The sequence below is a fragment of the Nothobranchius furzeri genome, unplaced genomic scaffold, assembly GCF_043380555.1.
Source record: "Nothobranchius furzeri strain GRZ-AD unplaced genomic scaffold, NfurGRZ-RIMD1 Scf059, whole genome shotgun sequence".
In the NCBI taxonomy this organism is placed as follows: Eukaryota; Metazoa; Chordata; class Actinopteri; order Cyprinodontiformes; family Nothobranchiidae; genus Nothobranchius; species Nothobranchius furzeri.
Window position 1 is genome coordinate 37,069 of NW_027223076.1, and position 22,465 is coordinate 59,533.

Sequence of the window (22,465 nt, forward strand, 5' to 3'; positions counted from 1 at the left end):
AGTATTTTTGGTTATTTAGCATATCGTAAGAGAAAAAATTGGGAGTTCACTTTTTCGAAGTCATATTTTCACCATGTTATTCATACATTTATAAATGTTAAAGTTTCCAAATAAATATTTAGTTAGCAAGCTAAATATTTAATTTACAGTTAAATATTTATTTTGCAAACTAAATATTTAGGTCTGATCTAAATATTTAATTTGTAAAATAAATATTTAATTCACTAACTAAATATTTAATTTACTAATTAAATATTTATTTTGGAACTAAATATTTAATTTGTAAATTAAATATTAATTTTGTTAGTTACATATTTATTTTCCAAAATAAATATTTAGATCCCAGCTAAATATTTATTTTGGAGCTAAACATTTAGTTTGCAAAATCAGTATTTGGGAAATAAATATTTAAGTCTGACCCAAAAATATAGTGTGGAGCTAAATAACATTGTGGAAAATAAATATTTAGCTGGTACTTAAACATTTAGCTAATATGCAAATTCGCTTGCCAATAAGCGGAAGTTGGTTACCAAAATAAAAGCTGGATCTCGCTAACCTCTTTGTGAACTCTTGCTCCGAACCAGAACTTGTTTTGTCTCCGGTTCTATTCTTCTGAACATATCTGACGTGTTGGCTGAAAACATAGGACGAGCCGTTCTTACAGCAATACGGTCTTTTACAAATGGATCGGCACCAGCATCCGTCACAGAACCACCGCAACCAGTGGTAAGTTCATGACCGACCTGTATTAGCCTTAGCCCAGCTAGCTATAGCGCTAGCTAAGCTAAAACAGTTATATAAATGCTTTTTAAATTATTTTTTTAGCGGGGAATTTGTGTATTTCTGACTATTGGGTTAACGTTTTATCTAGCTAAATGATATTTCTTTTAAAAACAGGTTTCCTCTCGGGCCACCGATGCAAATCTGAGACCAATCGTTGCAACCACCTCCAATGGAGGAGCATCGAGCCGCTCGGTAAGCATTTTCTCAAGTTTCCTATTATTTGACAAGCCCTTTGAACATTAATCAACTATTAATTTTTAATATTGTAATAACTATTTTAGCTTATACAAATATTATATTTACTAGTCATATTTGAAAATAAAGATATACACTACTATACTGTTATAAATTATATTTAATGTCATCCATATAATACCTGGAAGTTTGGCTGTCCGGAAAATCTCAAGATCCTAACCCTAACCTAACTCTAACCCTAACTTCAAAGGAGGCAATTTTAACAATTATTCGGCAGGCTGGATATGTTCCAGATATCAATAAATCCATTAGATTTTAATAAAAATAAATATTCCAAATAGCCAGTAGCATTATTACTATTCACAATGCACATTTAAGATATCTTGAAAGTAATTCTAAGACAAATGTCGCATATAAACATCATTCCAGCTATCTATTTTTGTATTTTACATCTGAACATATTTTTCAACTTGTACTATTTTAACTTTAGATGGGCAGAACTACAATCTTAAATGGCATAATTATATTCTGACCATCTGTTTTGGAATTGTTCATTCCTCCTATCCATAATGCTGTTTTTGACAGCTTGAAATTGGAATCAAAAACATTTTCAACTAGAAAGATTTCAGTTTCTACTATAATGTCCATTCAAGACAGAAAGAACCATAAATGCTCAAATGTAAGCAAAAAGTAAAATACTGCTGCTTCTAATATTAAATGTAACTACACTGTTTACAAACACATTTATGGTGACAACGTTTACACCTCACTCCATTCATTAGATATTAATCTAATGATCCACAATTTAATTAACACAAATATTATTTTTATTTTTCTGCTTTTTAGGTTCATGAGAACACTAACCACCCAGAACTCCCGCAAGACGCCAATTACTCGGTGAGTGTTGGATATTTTTCTAGAGTTGATTGTGTTACCACTTTTAATTGCTTATTCTAATAATTACCTTGTTGGTAACAAGAATACATTATTTGGGCGACGGTGGCACAGGAGTTAAGAGCTCGCCCCGTAATCTGAAGGTTGCAGGTTCAAGCCCTACTCAGTCTGTCGCTGTCATTATGTCCTTGGGCAAGACACTTAACCCACCTTGCCTGCTGGTGGTGGTCGGAGGGACGAGTGGCGCCAGTGATCAGCAGCCTCGGCTCTGTCAGTGCGCCCCAGGGCAGCTGTGGCTACATCGTAGCTCATTCCCACCAGTGTGTGAATGTGTGTGTGAATGGGTGAATGTTGTAAAGCGCCTTGATGGGTTCCAGGACTCTAGAAGGCGCTATATCAAAAACAGGCCATTTTGTCAATGACTGGAAAAAATTTGGGTAAAAAATGTCTAATATTTCTTTTTACCAATTTAATTTAAGTTGACAAATGGGGTCATAGCATCTGATGTTCCACAATTTTATGTTCGTCTTCGTCTTCGTCTTCCTCCGCTTATCCGGGTCCGGGTCGCGGGGGCAGCATCCCAGTTAGGGAGCTCCAGGCCGTCCTCTCCCCGGCCTTGTCCACCAGCTCCTCCGGCAGGACCCCAAGGCGTTCCCGGACCAGATTGGAGATGTAACCTCTCCAACGTGTCCTGGGTCGACCCGGGGGCCTTCTGCCGGCAGGACATGCCCGAAACACCTCCCCGGGGAGGCGTCCAGGAGGCATCCTGACCAGATGCCCAAACCACCTCAACTGGCTCCTTTCGATCCGGAGGAGCAGCGGTTCTACTCCGAGTCCCTCCCGAATGTCCGAGCTCCTCACCCTATCTCTAAGGCTGAGCCCGGCCACCCTACGGAGGAAACTCATTTCGGCCGCTTGTATCCGCGATCTCGTTCTTTCGGTCATTACCCAAAGCTCATGACCATAGGTGAGGATTGGGACGTAGATCGACCGGTAAATCGAGAGCCTGGCTTTCTGGCTCAGCTCCCTCTTCCCCACGACAGATCGGCTCAGCGTCCGCATTACTGCAGACGCCGAACCAATCCGCCTGTCGATCTCCCGATCCCTCCTACCCTCACTCGTGAACAAGACCCCGAGATACTCAAACTCCTCCACTTGAGGTAGGACCTCTCCCCCGACCCGGAGGTGGCAAGCCACCCTTTTCCGGTCGAGAACCATGGTCTCAGATTTGGAGGTGCTGATCCTCATCCCAGCCGCTTCACATTCGTCCGCGAACCTACCCAGCAAGAGCTGAAGGTCAGAGCTGGATGAAGCTAGGAGGACCACATCATCCGCAAAAAGCAGAGACGAGATTCTCCTGCCACCAAACTCGACACACTCCACACCACGGCTGCGTCTAGAAATTCTGTCCATAAAAGTGATGAACAGAACCGGTGACAAAGGGCAGCCCTGGCGGAGTCCAACCCTCACTGGGAACAGGTCCGACTTACTACCGGCTATGCGGACCAAACTCACGCTCCTCTGGTAAAGGGACTGAATGGCCCTTAACAGAAAGCCACCCACCCCATACTCCTGGAGCGTCCCCCAAAGGGTGCCCCTGGGGACACGGTCATAAGCCTTCTCCAAATCCACAAAGCACATGTGGATTGGTTGGGCAAACTCCCATGCCCCCTCAATCACCCTTGCAAGGGTATAGAGCTGGTCCACAGTTCCACGGCCAGGACGAAAACCACATTGCTCCTCCTCTATCTGAGATTCAACTATCGATCGGACCCTCCTCTCCAGTACCTTGGCGTAGACCTTTCCAGGGAGGCTGAGGAGTGTGATCCCCCTATAGTTGGAACACACCCTCAGGTCACCCTTCTTAAAGATGGGGACCACCACCCCGGTCTGCCACTCCCTAGGAACTGCCCCCGATGACCACGCAATGTTGTAGAGACGTGTCAACCATGACAGCCCTACAACATCCATAGCCTTGAGATACCCAGGACGAACCTCATCCGCCCCCGGGGCTCCGCCGCTGTGTAGTTGTTTGACTACCTCAGCAACTTCTGCCCCCGAGATCGGACAGTCCATCCCCAGGCCTCCCAGCTCTGGTTCCTCCTCGGAATGCGCATTGGTGGGATTGAGGAGCTCCTCAAAGTATTCCTTCCACCGTCCGACTATAGCCTCAGTTGACGTCAGCAGCTCCCCATCCCCACTGTAAACAGTGTGAGCGAGTTGCTGCCTTCCTCTCCTGAGGCGCCGGACAGTTTGTCAGAACCTCTTTGGAGCCGATCGATAGTTTTTCTCCATGGCCTCCCCAAACTCCTCCCACGCCCGAGATTTTGCCTCGGCAACTGCCACTGCTGCACCCCGCTTGGCTATCCGGTACCTGTCTGCTGCCTCCGGAGACCCACAGACCAGCCACGCCCTGTAGGCCTCCTTCTTCAGCCTGACGGCTCCCCGAACCTCTGGTGTCCACCAGCGGGTACGGGGGTTGCCACCACGACTGGCACCGGCCACCTTACGACCACAGCTAGCAACAGCCGCCTCGACAATCGCAGAGTGGAACAAGGCCCACTCGGACTCAATGTCCCCCACTGCTCTCGGGACGTGGTCAAAGCTCTGCCGGAGGTGGGAGTTGAAGACCGTCTTGACAGGTTCTTCTGCCAGGCGTTCCCAGCAGACCCTCACTATGCGTTTGGGTCTGCCAGGTCTACGTGGCATGTTCCCTTGCCATCTGATCCAACTCACCACCAGGTGGTGATCAGTTGACAGCTCCGCCCCTCTCTTCACTCGGGTGTCCAAAACATACGGCCGCAGGTCAGATGATACGACTACAAAATCTATCATCGACCTGTGACCTAGGCTGCCCTGGTACCAAGTGTACCGGTGGGCATCCTTATGTTCGAACATGGTGTTCGTTATGGCCAAACTGCGGCTTGCACAGAAGTCCAATAACAAAACACCGCTCGAGTTCAGATTAGGTGGGCCGTTCCTCCCAATCACACCCCTCCAGGTCAAGCTGTCATTGCCCACGTGAGCATTGAAGTCCCCCAGCAGGACAATGGAGTCCCCTGATGGAGCACTATCTAGCACTCGTCCCAGGGACTCCAAAAAGGGTGGGTACTCTGAACTGATATTTGGCCCATAAGCACAAACAACAGTCAGGACCCGTTCCCCGACCCGAAGGCGCAAGGAAGCTACCCTCTTGTCCCCCGGGGTAAACCCCAACACACAGGCAGAGAGTCTCGGGGCTAACAAAAGGCCAACCCCAGCCCTCCGCCTCTCACCCGGAGCAACTCCAGCAAAGTAGAGTGTCCAACCCCTCTCCAGGTCTCGGGTTCCAGAGCCAATGCAATGTGTCGAGGTGAGTCCGACTATATCTAGCCGGTACCGCTCAACCTCTGCCACAAGCTCCGGCTCCTTCCCCGCCAGCGAGGTGACGTTCCATGTCCCAAAAACTAGTTTTCTTGTCCGGGGATTGGACCGCCAAGGCTCCCGCCTTGGTCTGCCACCCGATTCACATTGCACCGGACCCTTCATGTTCCTCCTGCGGGTGGTGGGTCCACAGTTGGACGAGCCCATGTATCCGGTTCGGGCTGGGCCCGGCCGGGCCCCATGGGCGAAAGCCCGGCCACCAGGCGCTCGCTCACGGGCCCCAACCCCAGGCCTGGCTCCAGGGTGGGACCCCGGTAACCCTCCGGGCCGGGTACTCCGACTCTTCGTTTTAACCGCCATGAAAGATCCTTCGAACCGTTCTTTGTCTCACCCTTCACCTAAGACCAATTTGTCATGGGAGGCCCTACCAGGGGCACTAAGTGGCCCAGACAACATAGCTCCTAGGATCATTAGGGCACTCAAACTCCTCCACCACGATAAGGTGACGGTTCAAGGAGGAGACAATTTTATGTTCCATTCTAATACTCTTTTTTTCTTTTCAAGGATGAATTCCAAGGAAGGCATCAGATATCCAAAGAAGAGTTGGAAAATGTTCTTTCACTGAGAACTACCTTTACAGAAGCAGCTTCACTTCTTTCTGTTTCAAGGCAAACATTTTACAAGTTACTTAAAGATCATAACATCCCAGCCTCAAAATATGTCAGCATTAGTGATGAACAGTTGGATACTATCATATCACAAATAAAAACTGGACATCCAAATATTGGGGAAGTTATGCTTATGGGACATCTGCGCTCCAGAGACATTGTAGTTCAAAGAAGGCGTTTAAGAGAATCTTTACACAGAGTTGATCCAGTGGGTATCCAGTCAAGAAGATCATCCATTGTCAGACGAGTATATTCTGTCCCACATCCCAATTTCATATGGCATATAGATGGAAACCATAAGCTAATTCGTTGGAAGTTTGTTGTCCATGGTGCTATAGATGGGTACAGTAGAATGCTAATGTTTCTTCACTGCTCCAACAATAATCGTGCTGAAACTGTTAAAGACCTCTTCACTGTTGCGGTTGGACATTTTGGCCGACCACTTCATATTAGGACTGACCATGGAGGAGAAAATGTCAGAATTTGGGAAGATATGCAATCAATCAGGGGTGAAAGTTCTGTTTTAACAGGAAGTTCAGTCCACAACCAGAGAATTGAGCGTTTTAATAGAGACTTAAACAACAACTGTAGCAAAGTTTATGCACCAACATTCTATGCTTTGGAGTCATTAGGTTGTCTTAACTTGGAAAACCCAACAGATTTATTCTGTCTTCATTATGTATATTTACCCAGAATCAACCGCACATTGGAGGAATTCAAAGCAGCATATAACAACCACTCTATTTCATCTGAAGGAAACAAAACTCCAGTTCAACTTTTCTCACTAAACAGTTTTTGGCTCCACAACCCACAACAGTCAGCAAGAGACGTCCTCTCAGTAAGCGACCAGAGTGAGTTCATGCCCTTGACCAGCATGGAAATGCAAGAACTTTCTGTTACAATCAACCCTCTTGAAAATGACAATGATAATGGAAAAACATTGTTTCAGAGAACACAGCAGTTTGTTTTCAACAAACTTGTATGAATGAACTCCTAAGTCTGACTAATGTAACACTTACACTTTTGAAAAACTTCTGTAAATAAATGTTAGTACGTAAACTGAGCAACTGAAAAAAACTTAAACAATGAAATAGGAAATCACATGAATTGTGGATTTGTAGATCCTGTACCATATGTATTTGAGGATGTGAGGGACATTTGTGTTCAAATTGTGCTAAATAAAGAACCATTCATAAGTGCAACAAGGAAGCAGTAGTTAAATTCATCATCATCTGCTGTTGTTTTCGTGTTCACAAAAAGCTGAAGTTCATTTGCACATGTGTGTGCAATGGGATGAGTTTTGGTCTCATCATGTACAAAAGTTATTTTAGGAAGTGGATGAAAACCAACACCCGGGGCCCTGCTGCTCCCTGTTGCAAATGCCAGGATGTGCCCAGGACTCAAAACACTCACAAAGTTCTCATCTTCAGTCAGCATCTTGTCTGCAAAGGTGTCTCTCAGCTCCTTTTCTGAATACAGATGAAAATCTTTAGTTACTCTAGATCTTAAAGCTACAATGGCAAATCTATAAAACAAGCAAGCTTAAAACATTTTCCATGGCTTTCAACAACATTGCAACTGTCAGCACGTGGCGGTGAGTGAAGCAGATGTAAGGATCCACATGCAGGTGAGGGAAACAGGCAGGCAGACAAACCAGTACGAGTAAAAGTATTTAATGATCACACGCTGGACAATGAAACAATGATCCACAAAGAGACAGAGGCTGTGTCCGAATCCAGGGGTAGGATGCTTGTGAGTGCGCATTTTGAGGTCGATGACGTCAAAGCGCAGCGACGAGTACTGTCCGAATTCCAAGAATCCTCATTCTCGCGTCCTCAAACGCGTCCTCGCTCCACCCACATTTCGAGGATGGGTCTGATGGATCCTCACAGTAGCAAGGGTATCCCAGCATGCTTTGCGCGCCGGCCGCTGGACTCGACACTCGCAACAACGGCGGACGGAGCGGGACAGCAGTACAGCTTAAAATGTAAGTTAGTTAAAAAAATAGCGGTCAAAAAAATAAAATACGTGTTTGGGCACTTTTGGTTTGTTTTTTATATACGATCTAATACCGCAAATTGTTTTTTTCATGTAATTTAAGGCTAAAACATGCCCCACCGAAAACCAGCTTGAATGTTTAATAGGAAAAACCCACCGTAAACTAGCTTCATCCCAGCAGGCTTTTTAAAAGAAAATAGCGGTAGAAAACTAAGCTGAAAGCGGTTCTGTTTATAGACATTCTTCGTTTGTATAAGTACATTTTAAGCAGAAATCAGCGAGAACGAGCTTGTATGGTGGTCCCGTCATAATTCCCGTGTGTGTGTGTGTTTATTTAGCGAATAAAGCTTCTCATCATTTGTTTTAAGGTTAACACCCCACCGTAAACTTGCTTGAAAGTCTAATAGGAAAAAACTCACCGTAAAAGAGCTTGCATCTTATGCAATAATGTAACGAACGCCAAAAATAATGAATACTAAGTTTAATGTTTATTTAAGTTAATTTTTAAGAAACCACATTACTGATTTAATGTTTTTAATTTCATTTTAGGCGGAAAAAAACAGAACACAATTTTCATCTCCCATGTTGATAAATTAAAATATTGTTTATTGCATGTTTTATCAACTATGATTTATAATCTGACTTTGTTCTTCTATTCCTCTCTATTCTCATCCAGAACCAGTACCTTTAAGGAGCATCTGTAATGTCATTATGCCCAGTGTTCTCTGTTGTTAAATGACAATAAAGCCTTGTAATTCTAATTCCCTTTGTCTGTAGGACTGCAAGTATCCAGGGTCAGGAGAGGGAGTCAGCGGAAAGCCTACTGCTGAAACCTGGCCCTGGTTTGTCCCCATGGACGAGGTGTTGGGACAGAGGCCTTCCACTATGCCTCCTGTCCTTATTGCTTCCATTCCCGAGGACACTCCAGGGCCAAGTGCAGCAGTGGGTGAGACAGAGGACAGGGAGAGTGGTGGAAGGAAGCCGGACTCCTCATCAGGGAGAAAAAGGAGAAGGGCTGATGAGCTCCTTGACCTGATCAGGGAGGACATGAGACAACAGAGGGAAGCGGAGGAGAGGAGAGAAAGAAGGATGGACAGATTTTTAGCATTGATGGAAAGGATGGCAGAGAAATGGGGTTTTTTTTCTTTTAGTTTCTTCTGGTTCAGGTTCTATATATGTGTTTGAATGTTTTTGTTATTTGTTTAAATGTAATAAAATTTCTATTAATTGATAACTCTTTTTTGATCATTAACAGTTTTATTATTCAGTTTTTAACAAGTAACAACATAGTAAATAAATTGTAAGGGAACACTGTAAGGAATAAAAGTAAAGATAAAAGTAAAATATATACAGTAAACTTGGAAAGCAGGGAGTCTTTGGTGGTGTTGCTAAATCTACTAAACATGGATCGAGGTGGATGGAGTGCAGGAACCGAGATCCGTGGCTGAACTTTTCTGGTTGGCAAGTGGAACATCAGACAGAGTGGTCTGCAGAGGGTGCTTCTGGATGCCTCATCTCACTGACCACTGCATCGTCCATCAAAAGGGTTTGCTGGGCTGGCTCAATCGACGGCTGTCACATCACTAACATTCAGATATATGCAAAAAAGGAGATCATGAGTATACTACTTGTAACTCTAGCAGATAACAGGACTAAATGACTTTTAAACTTTAAATACAAAGGCCGGTGACGTTTATTGAGCCGTCGCAGCTCCTCAAAAACCACAAATAAAATGAATTAAAGCTGCAAGCAGCGTCGTTCGGCCCTCGCAGCTCCGCGCCGCTCCGGCCTGGCCGGCAGCCCGGGGCACCAGGGTACGTCCGCGGAACAAAAATTTTGACCACCCCGACACCAGAAACAGCTAACGGTCACCTCGTCCGCACCTCACCCTGACTGAGCATCCCCTCTGAGCACACCAAGTTTGGTGCAGTTAAGACCTCATCTGTAGGAGTTATTACAGTTTTAATGGTGTGTAGGGGGCGCTGTGGTGTTATTATATGAATTTCACCAACCATTTGTGTCTCATTGGCTAAAGGGCATGATTGTTCATTGCCATGTTCAGTCTCGTGCAGATGGGAGGCTGTTTGTGGAAGTTACGATCAAACGTAAGGTCATGGCGTCATGCCAGAAATCGCCATGGCATCAAAGCCCCTCCCTATCTGGAAAGGTATCAGATCTGAATGGTCATTGCAACATCATGAAGACAGTGCCTGACCTTAGTGCCATAACAACAAGCCATGGTTTACAGCAACTCTGAGCCATTTGAGACGGGCAAAGGAGCAGGCTTATAGGGCAGGAGACAGGCCCCTGTACAAATCACTCAGGAACACATTGAACAAGGAGATCAGAGCTGCTAAAGTTAACTATGCAGCAAAGCTGAAAAACCAGTTTACAGCCAACAACCCCACATTATTGTGGAGAAACATTCAGCAAATTACCAACTACAGGAGACCATCCTCCATTTCTGATGCTAATCATGGCCTTGCTGAGGAGCTAAATGGCTTTTATTGTCGCTTTGAGGAAAGGAACGTGACACCCCTCCTCCACTCCAGCATAGCGGCAGCCGCCACCCCTCACCTGGACACTCTTACTCCTCTTCAGTGTTGCCAGATGTACGATAATTATCGTATTTGTACCATAATTTTGGGCTCTGTACGATGTACGATCAATAGTTTCAAAAATCCTCAAATGTACGATAATTTCACATTGCATCTAGTAACACCGTCTTTTGCTGTGGCTTTCCCAAGTCAATTACATAATTTTAAACTGTTCTGAAGTCAGATTTCACCTCAGTGCTTACAGGTTTATGCTATTGTGTCTATTACAAAAACTGACTCAGGGTCTGTACTATAAATAGCCCAATCACATCGATAGGGCCTACTCTCGCGAGAAACTGTAAGGTTATATAATGTGGCAGTGTCCCGCCAGTTTTTGCTGTTTGCCCGCGAGCACGCCGAGTTAAGTCTAGTCTAGGATGACAGAGCGACAAGACAATGGCTTGTAATCTTAAAAGAAAAACCTATGTAGAAATGAAATAAATAGGACTGCGCAAATGTGCATATTGTGTCAATGTGTGGAAGTCGGAGTGGTGCCGACACACTCTGCACGTTTATAGGCATTATATTACTGGTTTTAATGATGTTTATTTAAACAGGGCAATATTAAACACCTTCTTTGTTATATTATATTGGAGTGAGAAGTCGTTTATAGAACGTTATTATCAAATTTATAATGTACGATAATTTGTACTGAAAAACGATAATTTAAGCCTCTCTGTACGATACTGTAGGATTTTGGATCTGGCAACACTGCTCCTCTTTCCTCTAAATCACAAGCTACGTTCCTTGTGAAGGAAGAGGATGTCTGCAACATCTTTAGGAGACAGAACGTACGGAAGGCACCAGGCCCAGATGGAGTAACTCCTTCCTGCCTCAGGACCTGTGCTATCCAACTAGCACCTGTCTTCACAACGATATTCAACAGATCGCTGGAGCTGTGTGAGGTTCCATCATGCTTCAAAAGCTCCACTATCATCCCAGTACCGAAGAAATCCTCCCCTACAGAATTGAATGACTACAGACCCGTGGCTTTGACATCAGTAGTCATGAAGTCCTTTGAGCGCTTGGTGCTGTCCCATCTTAAAAGCACCACAGGCCACCAGCTGGATCCCCTGCAGTTTGCCTATAGGGCAAACAGGTCAGTGGATGATGCAATTAACATGGGGCTGCACTTCATCCTGGAACATCTTGATCAACCAAGGACCTACGCAAGGATATTGTTTGTGGATTTTAGCTCTGCTTTTAACACCGTTATACCAGAAATCCTCACCTCAAAGCTTTCTCAGCTCACTGTTTCCCCTGCTATGTGTCAGTGGATTTCCAGCTTCCTGACAAATAGGAGCCAGCATGTGCGGTTGAACAATGTTACGTCTGGCACAAGGCTGATCAGCACCGGTACACCACAGGGGTGTGTCCTTTCTCCACTGCTCTTTTCATTGTACACCAATGACTGCACCTCTAATGACTCAGCTGTAAAAATCCTGAAATTTGCAGATGACACCACTGTCATTGGGCTCATCCAGGATGGTGATGAGTCTGCTTATCAGCGAGAAGTTGAGAGGCTGGTGGTCTGGTGTAGTCAGCACAGTCTTGAGCTTAACACCCTTAAGACTGTGGAGATGGTCGTGGATTTTAGGAAGCTTCCCACAGTGCTGCCCCCCCTCACAATATCCAACAGCCCAGTGTCAATGGTGGACTCATTCAAGTTCTTGGGAACTATCATTTCCAGGGATCTGAAGTGGGAAACAAACATCAACTCCATCCTCAAAAAGGCTCAGCAGAGGATGTATTTCTTACGGCAACTAAGGAAGTACGGCCTACCACAAGAGCTGCTGATCTTCTATACTGCTGCAGTCGAATCCATACTTTGCTCATTCATCACTGTCTGGTTTGGGTCAGCCACAAAAATGGACAAATGCAGACTACAGCGTATTATTAAAACAGCAGGAAAAATCTTTGGTGCCCAACTGCTTTCTGTCCAGGAACTGTACATCAGCAGGATCAGGAAAAAGGCAGTGAATATTGTCCAAGATGCCACACATCCTGCATCTACTCTCTTCCATCTCCTCCCATCTGGCAGATGCTATAGATCACTGTACACAAAAACCACCAGACACAAGAACAGTTTCTTTCCTTCAGCCATTTCTCTCCTGAATCTGTAGATTCTTTTACCATCCTTTTACTATAGTTTTTAATACTTAATCAGTATGCTTATGGATGTGTGTGTGTGTGTGTGCGCGTGCGTGCGTGTGTGTGTGGGAATGTATATATGTATATAGGTGTGTGCGTAAATGAACATGTGTGTGGGTATACATGTTCTTATGTGTCTTTAGGTATTTTTATTCTCATTTATTATGGTTGTTGTATGTTTTAGAGAGCGAACATCTACCGAAGACAAATTCCTTGTAAATGTAATTTTACTTGGCCAATAAATCTGAAATCTGAATCTGAATCTACAGCTGCCCTTGCTGCTATAGACTGTATGTACAGTCTATGGCTGCTACAGACTCTCCGTTATTGTTCTAAAGTTGCATGACGCCTGCGTTGATTCAGGATGGTGTAACGAGTAATATCAGTGTACAGTGTATACAGTGTAGCATCATCTGTAATATCGAAACTCTATATATAGGTCTATATCTTGGTGTGTGGTCTTATTTTAGATTTTAAAAAATCGTAAATACAATATCATATATATAGCCTATATATATATATATATATATATATATATATATATTTATTTTTTTTTAAAGATAATTGCAATTGGAGGTAAATGTACCATATTGGTGCAGATCTCAAACTTTAATATCTGTCAGACATTTCAATTTACTTTAGTCAGCAACTCTCATCTTTTTTTTTTCTTCATTTTTATCTTGTTCCAGACAACAGACTCTTCTACACTGGCCCCAGTATGCAGAGCATGCGCCTGGTAGTCATGTCAGAGGAGAAGAAGAAGTCTGTTTTGATGGAATGCCACAATAACCCTGGTACCAGGAACCACAATGGTGTCAGAGGTACCCGAAACAGGGTTGTTGCTGGCTGTTACTGGCCAACATGTAACCAGGACATCGGTGAATGGGTAATGGCCTTATTTGAGTGAAGAAGCTAAATCGGGTCGTCATAATTTTTTCTAAAACATCTGTAGGCTATATAATTGAATGTGTTTACTTGCACACTTACATTTCAACATTAGTTTCTGTCTTTTTATGTTATTATCAGTTTACATCAACTGGTTTAGGTTTTCCTAGACATATTGTTTGGAATACACCTTTCAGGTCAGATGTTGTAATCACTGCCAGATGAATGACCCAATCAAGACCGTGGCACCAACATTACATCCCGTCAAGGTACATCTTAAAGCTATTTACATTTAATTTTCAAGCTAATAAGCTTGTCTGCTGCAGGCTAGCTTTAAATTTTCACTTGATAAGTTCTGTGACCTGCAGGTAAAATAACCTTGGGAGGTGCTAGGCATGGATTTAATTGGACCACTCCCAGAAACACGTCTAGGGAACCGATATGTCCTGACCATGACCGATCTGTATACGAAGTGGGTGATTGCAGAACCTCTTAAGTCTAAGACTGCTGCTGAGGTCTCTGCAGTCATGACGTCTAAATTATACATGTTTGGCATGGTGAGGAAGATCATCACTGACCAAGGAAAGGAGTTTGTGAACCAGGTAAAATTTGTGAAAGTGTTAGTCGTACCTTGACATATGAGATGATGTATTTAGACCAAGTCTGCTCATGCAGCTCAACGACAGCATTTTCAGCATGCTGAATATTAAACATGCTGTCTCCAGTGCGTACCACCCCCAGACCAACGGGCAGGTTAGCATTTGGATATCTAACCTTGAGTAACTCATGTGAAATCAGTCATGCTTCTTTATCTATTCTGCAATACAACTCAAAGGATGAGAGGACCAACCAGAACATTAAGCGTGCTCTCAGAAAGTACGTGAACCAGAACCATGACGACTGGGACGTTCACCTTGCTGCTGTGGTGTACGGCATCAACACTGCAAAGCAGGTATTCCTATTTTGACATTTTGTATGACTTTTACGCTGCTTCACAGTGTAGCATCGTCTTAAGAATGTGTTTTTATACTTGTTTATAAAAAAAAGAAGTTATTGACACGTGCAAGAGAAAATGAATTAATGGAGAGATTTTGTGTGATCAGCACTCCACCCGCCACAGTCCCTATTTCCTGCTCTTCCACCGACATCCACGTCTTCCTGCTGTGATGAACACCTGCCCCATGGACGACGACTTGGAGGTTGCAGACCCAGAAGAGGACATCGACACAAGAGTTGAGGAGATGACGGCTCTGAATGAAACGGTCTGTACATTTGAAGAGGGCTGACTGACAGGGAAAGGAGATTTGTCAAGGGAAAAAAGGGGAAATGTGGTTAATACAGTTCTTATTTTTTATTGTGTATTCAACATTTTTCTGCTTTAGTAACTAACTTTTCTGTATTTCTATATTTCCAGAATGAGCATTGCCATGGCGACCTGGTGAATAATAAATATTTATATTTCTCTCTCTGCTTTTCATGTAATTTTTTTGTAGGTTCTTCGCAATATTGAGAGGGCACAGGACACCCAGAGGAAGACCTTTGGAACAGGGAAAAGGAAGCTAGTAAGGCAGTGTGTTGTTCAAGCAGGTGATGACGTGCTTTTGTCAGGAGATCCAAAAAGGAGACGCACGGGAGATGCATTCTCCAGCCATCACCAGGGACCGTACACTGTGGCCAGCATCACACCAAAGGGGGTGGCCACTATTGTGAAGGGAGCAACTTGCCAGAAGGTAAATGTGTCCAGGCTGAGGAACTACCACAGATCAAAAAGTAAGCATACAGTATGAGAAGTAATAAGAAGTCACAGTTCAATATTGATTTAATGTTAAAAATGGATTTAAGTTTGTATGTCATGCCACATATTTGTATATTATCAGATCCACCAACTGATGGGAAGTTTCTCCTGGACCACTTATATGGGACTCCTGAATGGCAGATTGATCATCGGTATGCCAGTCCAGGAGCAAAGTGGCAGAAAAACTTGGACCCTCTTCAGTCCAGTCTGGTACGGCACATTTCTATGCAGTCATGTTAGACCTCAATAAGTCAAAGTCGATGATAGTTTTAGAATTGCTGAAGTATGAGAAACAATGCCAGCCTTATTTTGTAGTTGCCCTTTTAATCTTTATTATTTTCTATATTGTACTGAAGCAAAATCACATGAAATGCTCTTCATTTAGGTGGAATATGTCTTGGACCAAAACCGACCTCCAGGAGAACTCCTAGTGAAGGAAGACAAAATCTGCCTAACTCGGGAAGACTTTTGGAGCCTGGGTTTGGAACAGTCCATGGAATCTACTGTAAGTACATCTTGTTACTTAGTCTAATGCACTGCAGAGAAAAGATAATGAAATGCAAGATTTTAAGAATAGTAAATGAAACTGCATTCTATTGCTTTTTGCTATTTCTTTCAGATTGGCAACGCTTGTCTGAAGATTGTGGGGGAAGCTGCACAAAGACATGTAATCTGTCGTACTGGTACACCTTTTCTTTGGTTATAGCCATGAATGGTGGTTGTGTATTGATTTTGCTGTTTTGTGTGTGTTTCCATTAGGGAAAAGATGTTCACATTGCTGACCTCTATGTCGTGGCCACCTGGAAGGATCCACAAGTCAACCTGCTGCGTTGCTTGCCGGTATGTTTTTGTTGGTTTTACTCCTGCATGTGCATGTTTACTAATTTGTACCAATACATGTAGGAAAACTTTAGGTCCAAGGACATCCTGCTTTTTCCTGCTTGGAGTCGGCAGGCAGGTGAAGCTGACCATTATCTGCTCTGTGTGAGTGCCCTTGATCTTTCTTGCTCTGTGTTTTTTCATCTGATAGAAAATAACAGAGGTTGACGTGTCGTGTTTTCATGGATGATGCTAACATTTCTATTTCAGGCTATATTGGTAGCTGAGAGACAGATACTGTTTCTGGACTCATTTGGCCCTGATGGTTTTGGAGATGATCTCTACCGAACCACATTTAGGTTGACACTAAAATGAAATTTTTTTCTGGCCTTGTTCAATGGCCTCTTGTGTTCTTTGGAAAGATCATCTAAAAGCAGCCTCGTTCTTAGGCTTAAAGATTCGGGAGGCAGCCTCGTTCTAAGGCTACTTCATGATAGGGATGCACCAATACTGATATCCAGGCCAATACTGTTCTAATTAACTTGTATCTGCATAGTTTAGTTAACTGATACTATGAACCGATACTTTATATGTGGAAACTGCAAAACTTTCATAGAAAATGTTTATTTTTCACTTGAACTTTGAATTTTGTGGTCATTTTAATTCATATGTTTTTTTTAATCTAATTCACCATTATTTGTAACAAGCACTGAAGAAAATAAAACTGCCTTCCGATTCATTCCATTCCATTGTGTGGTAGAATTATTAGCACTAGTACTTGGTATCAACAAGTACTCGGGTCCAATTATCTGTATCGTATCGGTTTGAAAAAGTATTGTTGCATCCCTACAACATGAATTTATTTTTGTTTTATGTCAAACATTTGGTTGGTGTGTTATGTGTGTTCTCTACAATGCCAGGAGAGTAGCAGCCTTTATTGACTCTGGATTCTGGATGGAGAAAACAGGAAGAGACCTTGAGGTATGTTTTCAGTGCAAACGTTTGAAAGCTCATCAGGTGCATAATAATGCAATTAACAGCTAGCAGGTGCATGTCAGCTCTCTTCATTTAATGAAACATTTTTCTTTTTACAGTTCTTTCCCCAGCAGTTCATGGGAAATTGCTGCGGCATCTTTATGCTGATGGTGAGAATTTTCTTGCCATTACTTGAATATAACATTTTAACATGTTAAAGATTGATTTTACTTTACAGTATGCTCTCTGCATCTGCACCTCATCTCCACCATCTTTCACAGAGGTAAGCTTTTTCAGACAGTACCACCAAAGTATCTGTACCAGTGTCCAGTCTTCATAAACATTATATTATATTTGTCTTCAGGAGGAAATGCCAGCAATTCGCCTGTGGTGGTGTATTCAGCTGATGGAGAGATTCGGCATTGAGGGGTATGGCAGGCACTTTAGACAAACTGGCACCATCATATTTGCAGCTTTGGTTCAGGCAAGACATCAGGTCAAACAAAAGTTTGTGAAAGTGGCTTACTGTAAACCCTGAGACTGAACATAGTGAAGAAAGCAGCAGTACACAACTAGAGTCCATTCAGACTGGCGTTGTTTTCTAAAGGCATGGACAAAGATTTGCCTTCTGGACAGAAGAAGCATCCCTTCTCCTCCAGGGGACTCTCCAGCCTGTCTTCAGGGTACCAAAGGCAACCTCCTCCAAGCCTTCACCAAGTCTAATCAGACCGGTGAGAGAGGACAACAATCAGATAACAATGTTGAGACTATTCATCACAATGCAGTTTTACATACATGGTGGTAATTTTCATTTCAGTCTAATGTGATAATCATGTTTTCTGTTAAAGGCTGAGGCTGACAGGTGTCTTATACTGGAGGTAATCTATCTATTTTCCTGTTTCTTTAATTTGTTGATGTAACTGAATTGGTAGTTATACTCACAGGCAGCTCCTTCAGAGACATTATTCAGTAGTAGAATGAAGTAATAGTTATGAAACACTACTCAATGTAATGTGTTTTCAGTCCTCATATTTCTGAAAGTTTATGGACAAATTTTGTATTTTCACTGTTGTCACCTGACATAAATTTTACAGTTGCCAGAACGTGTCCTCATGGACATATTGGAAGAGGTTGTTCTTCTCGAAGGGGATACAGCGATCTTCAAACTGGCTCTGGTGTGCTCCATGTTCAGAGACCTTGTGTCTACTGAATATTTCAGAAGACGAGCACACTTCAAGTGGCTTCACAGTGAGGACTTCAGTAAATAATGAAATTATATATACAGTTATATTTGCTGTTGTCACATGTTTTTCACTGACAGTATGTAAATGTAATTTTGTTTTTATACTTCTGCTTTCCACAGGTGTTTGCACATGGAGCAGGTTCTCAGAACAGTACAGAGAACAGTACTTTAACATGTACTCTGTTGAGATCTGCCTTCAATGTGGAGACCAATACAAACACTGCCCCGGAGGGATGCAACACTCTATAATCTTATATTGTTGTCAATACATACAATAAAAATCTCAATGATGCATGACATAATGAAAACCATACCACTTGGAGCCTATTCTTCTCTGGTTGATTTTTTTTTTTTTTTTTTTATTACAGGATATGTTGGCAGAGGAAAAAGAGGAGAACTAAGGGCACTTTACTCGGAGGAGATGCTCCCAGGCTACTGCAGCCACTTTTGCAGCCAAATGAACAATTAATGTGTCTGCTCTGTCGCCGCCCCCGTCTCCACACACAACCACACACTCACACGCACGCACACACACGTCTGTCTTTCTATCATAGTGAGGACCCTTCATTGACTTCCATTCATTTTTGTGATTTCACCATGCCTAACCCATACCCCAACCCTAACCATAACCAACGCTTATCTTTTCCTAACCCTAACCTTAACTAAAACTTAATTCACACTATGCCTCTAACTGGTATAGTAAGCTTCTGGTATGCTTCTAAAAAAAGCGAGGACCAAAAAATGTCCTCACTTTGTAGGGAAAATGGTCAAAATGGTCCTCAGTATGTAGTATGTACAAGAACACACACACACCACACTGGTTGTAGTGACCAGGTTCCCCATCAGTGGTTCTCCCACATCTTGGTTTGTGCTTTGATGCCTGTTTTTCTTTGTGAGAGTTTTTGATCATTCTTCTTGGGAGTTCTATAGCAAAAACTGTAATGCTCTTGTGGCAAGGTGGATAAACGAGGGCCCGGGCGGGATTCGATCTCCAGACTCCCGGGTGAGAGTCATACACTCTAACCAGTCAGCCAAAGGGACATCCCCTTGATCAAGTAGCCAGGGCGCATGATCAATCGGGACACTGTGACAGGACACACACTGTAACACTCTGTTTGAGAAAGTGAATCTGTTGGGCTTGTACCTGGTACTCAGAGTACCACACCGCCAGAAAGGACAGGCTGAAAATAAAAAGCTTTTTATTTCCATCAATATGTGTCTCCTTATTCAAATAATCTGGGTTGTAACCATCCTCTCAATCCTTTTTCTGTTGTTCATGCTCTTGTAATCTGTTGTTTGTGTTCTGCATTATTACAGTAAACCTGTGGAAATTATAAAGTGGACCTGTGTTATTTTATATGGATATAAACATGAGTGTAGTTAAATCTGTATTTAACATGTTTAACCTATGAATACCTTGAGAAACTATTTTCAAACATTAATTTTGCAACATTGTGAAAATGATCACTATGGTATTACAAAGAATTAAGTTATTTCAAGACAAAGTGGCAAACTAAGAAATCTAACACAAAAGTAGAAAGTAAAATTTTAGGTGATGAGCCAAATTGGCTTTTGTGCAAGAATATATTACATTTCATATGGGAAAACATTCATAGGACATGTAGTGCAAATTAAGAATATCTGCTGTATCACAGTGACATATTTTCAGCTTTTAAATGAAAATATAACCTATTGTGTGGAGAAAAAACAAACATGTAATAGGTTACCTGAAGACTAATCAGCCAGTGTTTACTGACAATTTACAGTGAACATTATCAACAGAACATCAAGATAATTCAAATCAATCGTCTCCACACATACAAGCATAAACACACTAAATCAAATTTAACACGCATGTAAAAACACGATTTGTAACAACGCAAATTCAGTTTACAATCGGGCTTATTCGCTCGGTCAGCAAGTGGCAGTATCCTCGTACACTGCGGAGTAAACTGCCATTGAACGGATCACAAGACGAATATAGCATCTGCACATGCGCGGTAGACCCGATCTGTACGGTCCGACGTTTTCTTTTTTTTTCTTTTTATCTACATTATATTGAAATGTTTCACTATTGCAAACATTTTAATAGATACTTATTATTTTTTAACGTCTTAACAGATACTCTGACCCGTAACTATCGTAAAATGCTTCGAGCGGAAGTAGACGCCTGTCGCGCATGCGTGGTACCGATCACTTCTTACGCTGACGCTGGACGACCGTACATCACGTGACGCGTGACAAATTAAAGCAAAGAGCGCGTGACGTCATCAAAGACAGCCGTCTTACCGACTGCACACAACTAGCACACACCACAGTTCGCAGCTAGCCGCTGAGAGAAGAGGAATAAACATGCCTTCTAAAATAAAGGAATTGGAGTCTATCTTACAAAAGAAAAACGAGGAAATAGCGCTGATGAAGGCGGCCCACAATGAAGAAGTTAAAAAACTTAGAGGGGATCTGAAAACGGCTGAGAAACTTTCTAAATGCTCTAATTTAACTTGGCAACGTACTTTAGACGAGAAAAAGAGTACAGAACAGAAACTGACTTTGAAAATTGAAGAACTCACAAAGTCATATGAAGACATAAATCGTAAATATAATCGCATTTTAGGGTCGACCTTGTCGAAATGGTCAAAGAAAGTCTCCGATCCAGGAGAAGCTGAACGTATGGTAGAAATCCTGCAACAGAAATTAGAGGAACAACAGCTTGTTGTAGACGAAAAACAGCTTGCTGAAGACAAACTCCTTTCTCAAATTTCTACTCTCCAGGAGACAATCAGAGCCATGGAAAATAAATATCAGACATTGGATAATGCCTTCACGACATTGAGAGAGACAAGCTCATGTAAAGCATTAGAGAGTTTGAAAGAGAGTTTAGACAAATCTACTGGATTAAATGAGTGTTTTCGTCAGAGGACTGAGGATCTGACACAGCAGGTAGAAGAATTATCAAAAGAATTACAGGACTTAAAATATTCAGACAGATTTAACACACCGTTTAGAGTTTGTGAACGTCAACTTGAAGAAGCCAAGCAGAATATAATGAAATTGGAACAAAGGAATGAAGAATTAAAGGTTCAGCTGGACCAGAAAATCACCAATTGTACCTCACAATGCCAAGAAGAAAAGAGGTCAAAAGAAAAGAAAATTCAAATAAATGACACCAAACTTAAGAACTTAACGACAATTCTCAGTAAAACCCGCAATAAAAATAAACAGCTGAACGAGAAAGTCTTGACTGAACGACCTCTTAGAAAAAAATATGAGCTGGAATTGTCTGAAATGAAAATAGATTTGGACACAAGAGTGGACAGGTATGAAAAAATAATTATGCAAATGACAGAAGTTAGGTTGAACCAGTCTAGAGACATAGAAAAACTTCTTCGTGAACTGGATTTTCTCAGAGGAACCAGAAACAATCATTCAACAGAACTCCAAACAAAAGAAAGGAAAATTGCTATCCTTGAGGACAAATTAATGACACAGAATCCAATGTTGGAAGAATGCCAAAACAAGTTAGCTCAGGCTCAACGCACGGAGAAACAGCTGCGTAATGAAATAGCTAAACAGAAAGTGGCTTTAGAAGCAGCTGCCCAAAAGGAAAAGTATTCAAGCACACACCGTGAGCTCCTGGAGGACTACCAGAAGTTACACAAGAAACATACAGAAATCCTGGGACAAGTGGAGCCTCTGAAATTCGAGTTTCTGAAAATGAAGCGAGATCTGACCAGCTGTCATAAAGTAATAGATAGCAGAGTCAAATTTAAATCAGCATTTTTGGATATAATGAGAATGTATGTAGACAGCAAAGATGAAGAGTTGTCCAGGTTTCTAACGTGGTCTGAGGGCCACCAGAATGAACTGGATAACCACAAAAGAGATGTGGAGAGCGTCAGAAACTCATTTGAACATAAAATCATTGAACTCAAAAAGCAGTTTGAATTGACGAAAATTAAATTGCAAGTTGAACTGCAGAAAGAGTGCGCTGATGTTATAGTAGAATTCGCTGAACTAAAGAAAGAGAATGGAGAGCTGAAGAATAAACTGGCTCATAAAGAGTTTCAACTTGCAAGGGCAAGACGGTCAGCCAAGACCA

At 42.4% G+C, this 22,465-nt stretch overlaps 1 protein-coding gene across 2 annotated transcripts in view; it reads left to right on the top strand.

Moving 5' to 3' along the window:
* LOC129159996 (gypsy retrotransposon integrase-like protein 1) overlaps positions 1 to 19,578 on the top strand; it is a 30,081-nt gene extending 10,503 nt beyond the window's left edge. Inside the window, exons 1-14 of one of the 2 annotated variants that reach the window (XM_070547855.1) lie at positions 15,498 to 15,539; positions 15,715 to 15,834; positions 15,949 to 15,996; positions 16,089 to 16,169; positions 16,233 to 16,313; positions 17,069 to 17,129; positions 17,243 to 17,293; positions 17,362 to 17,406; positions 17,488 to 17,552; positions 17,731 to 17,854; positions 17,972 to 18,001; positions 18,218 to 18,383; positions 18,487 to 18,595; positions 18,733 to 19,578. In XM_070547855.1, coding sequence (XP_070403956.1) covers positions 15,995 to 15,996; positions 16,089 to 16,169; positions 16,233 to 16,313; positions 17,069 to 17,129; positions 17,243 to 17,293; positions 17,362 to 17,406; positions 17,488 to 17,552; positions 17,731 to 17,854; positions 17,972 to 18,001; positions 18,218 to 18,383; positions 18,487 to 18,595; positions 18,733 to 18,835 — 918 coding nt within the window. In that variant the 5' untranslated portion in view covers positions 15,498 to 15,539; positions 15,715 to 15,834; positions 15,949 to 15,994 and the 3' untranslated portion in view covers positions 18,836 to 19,578. The other variant, XM_070547854.1, reaches the window with a different exon arrangement.
* The last annotated feature ends 2,887 nt before the right edge of the window (positions 19,579 to 22,465 follow it).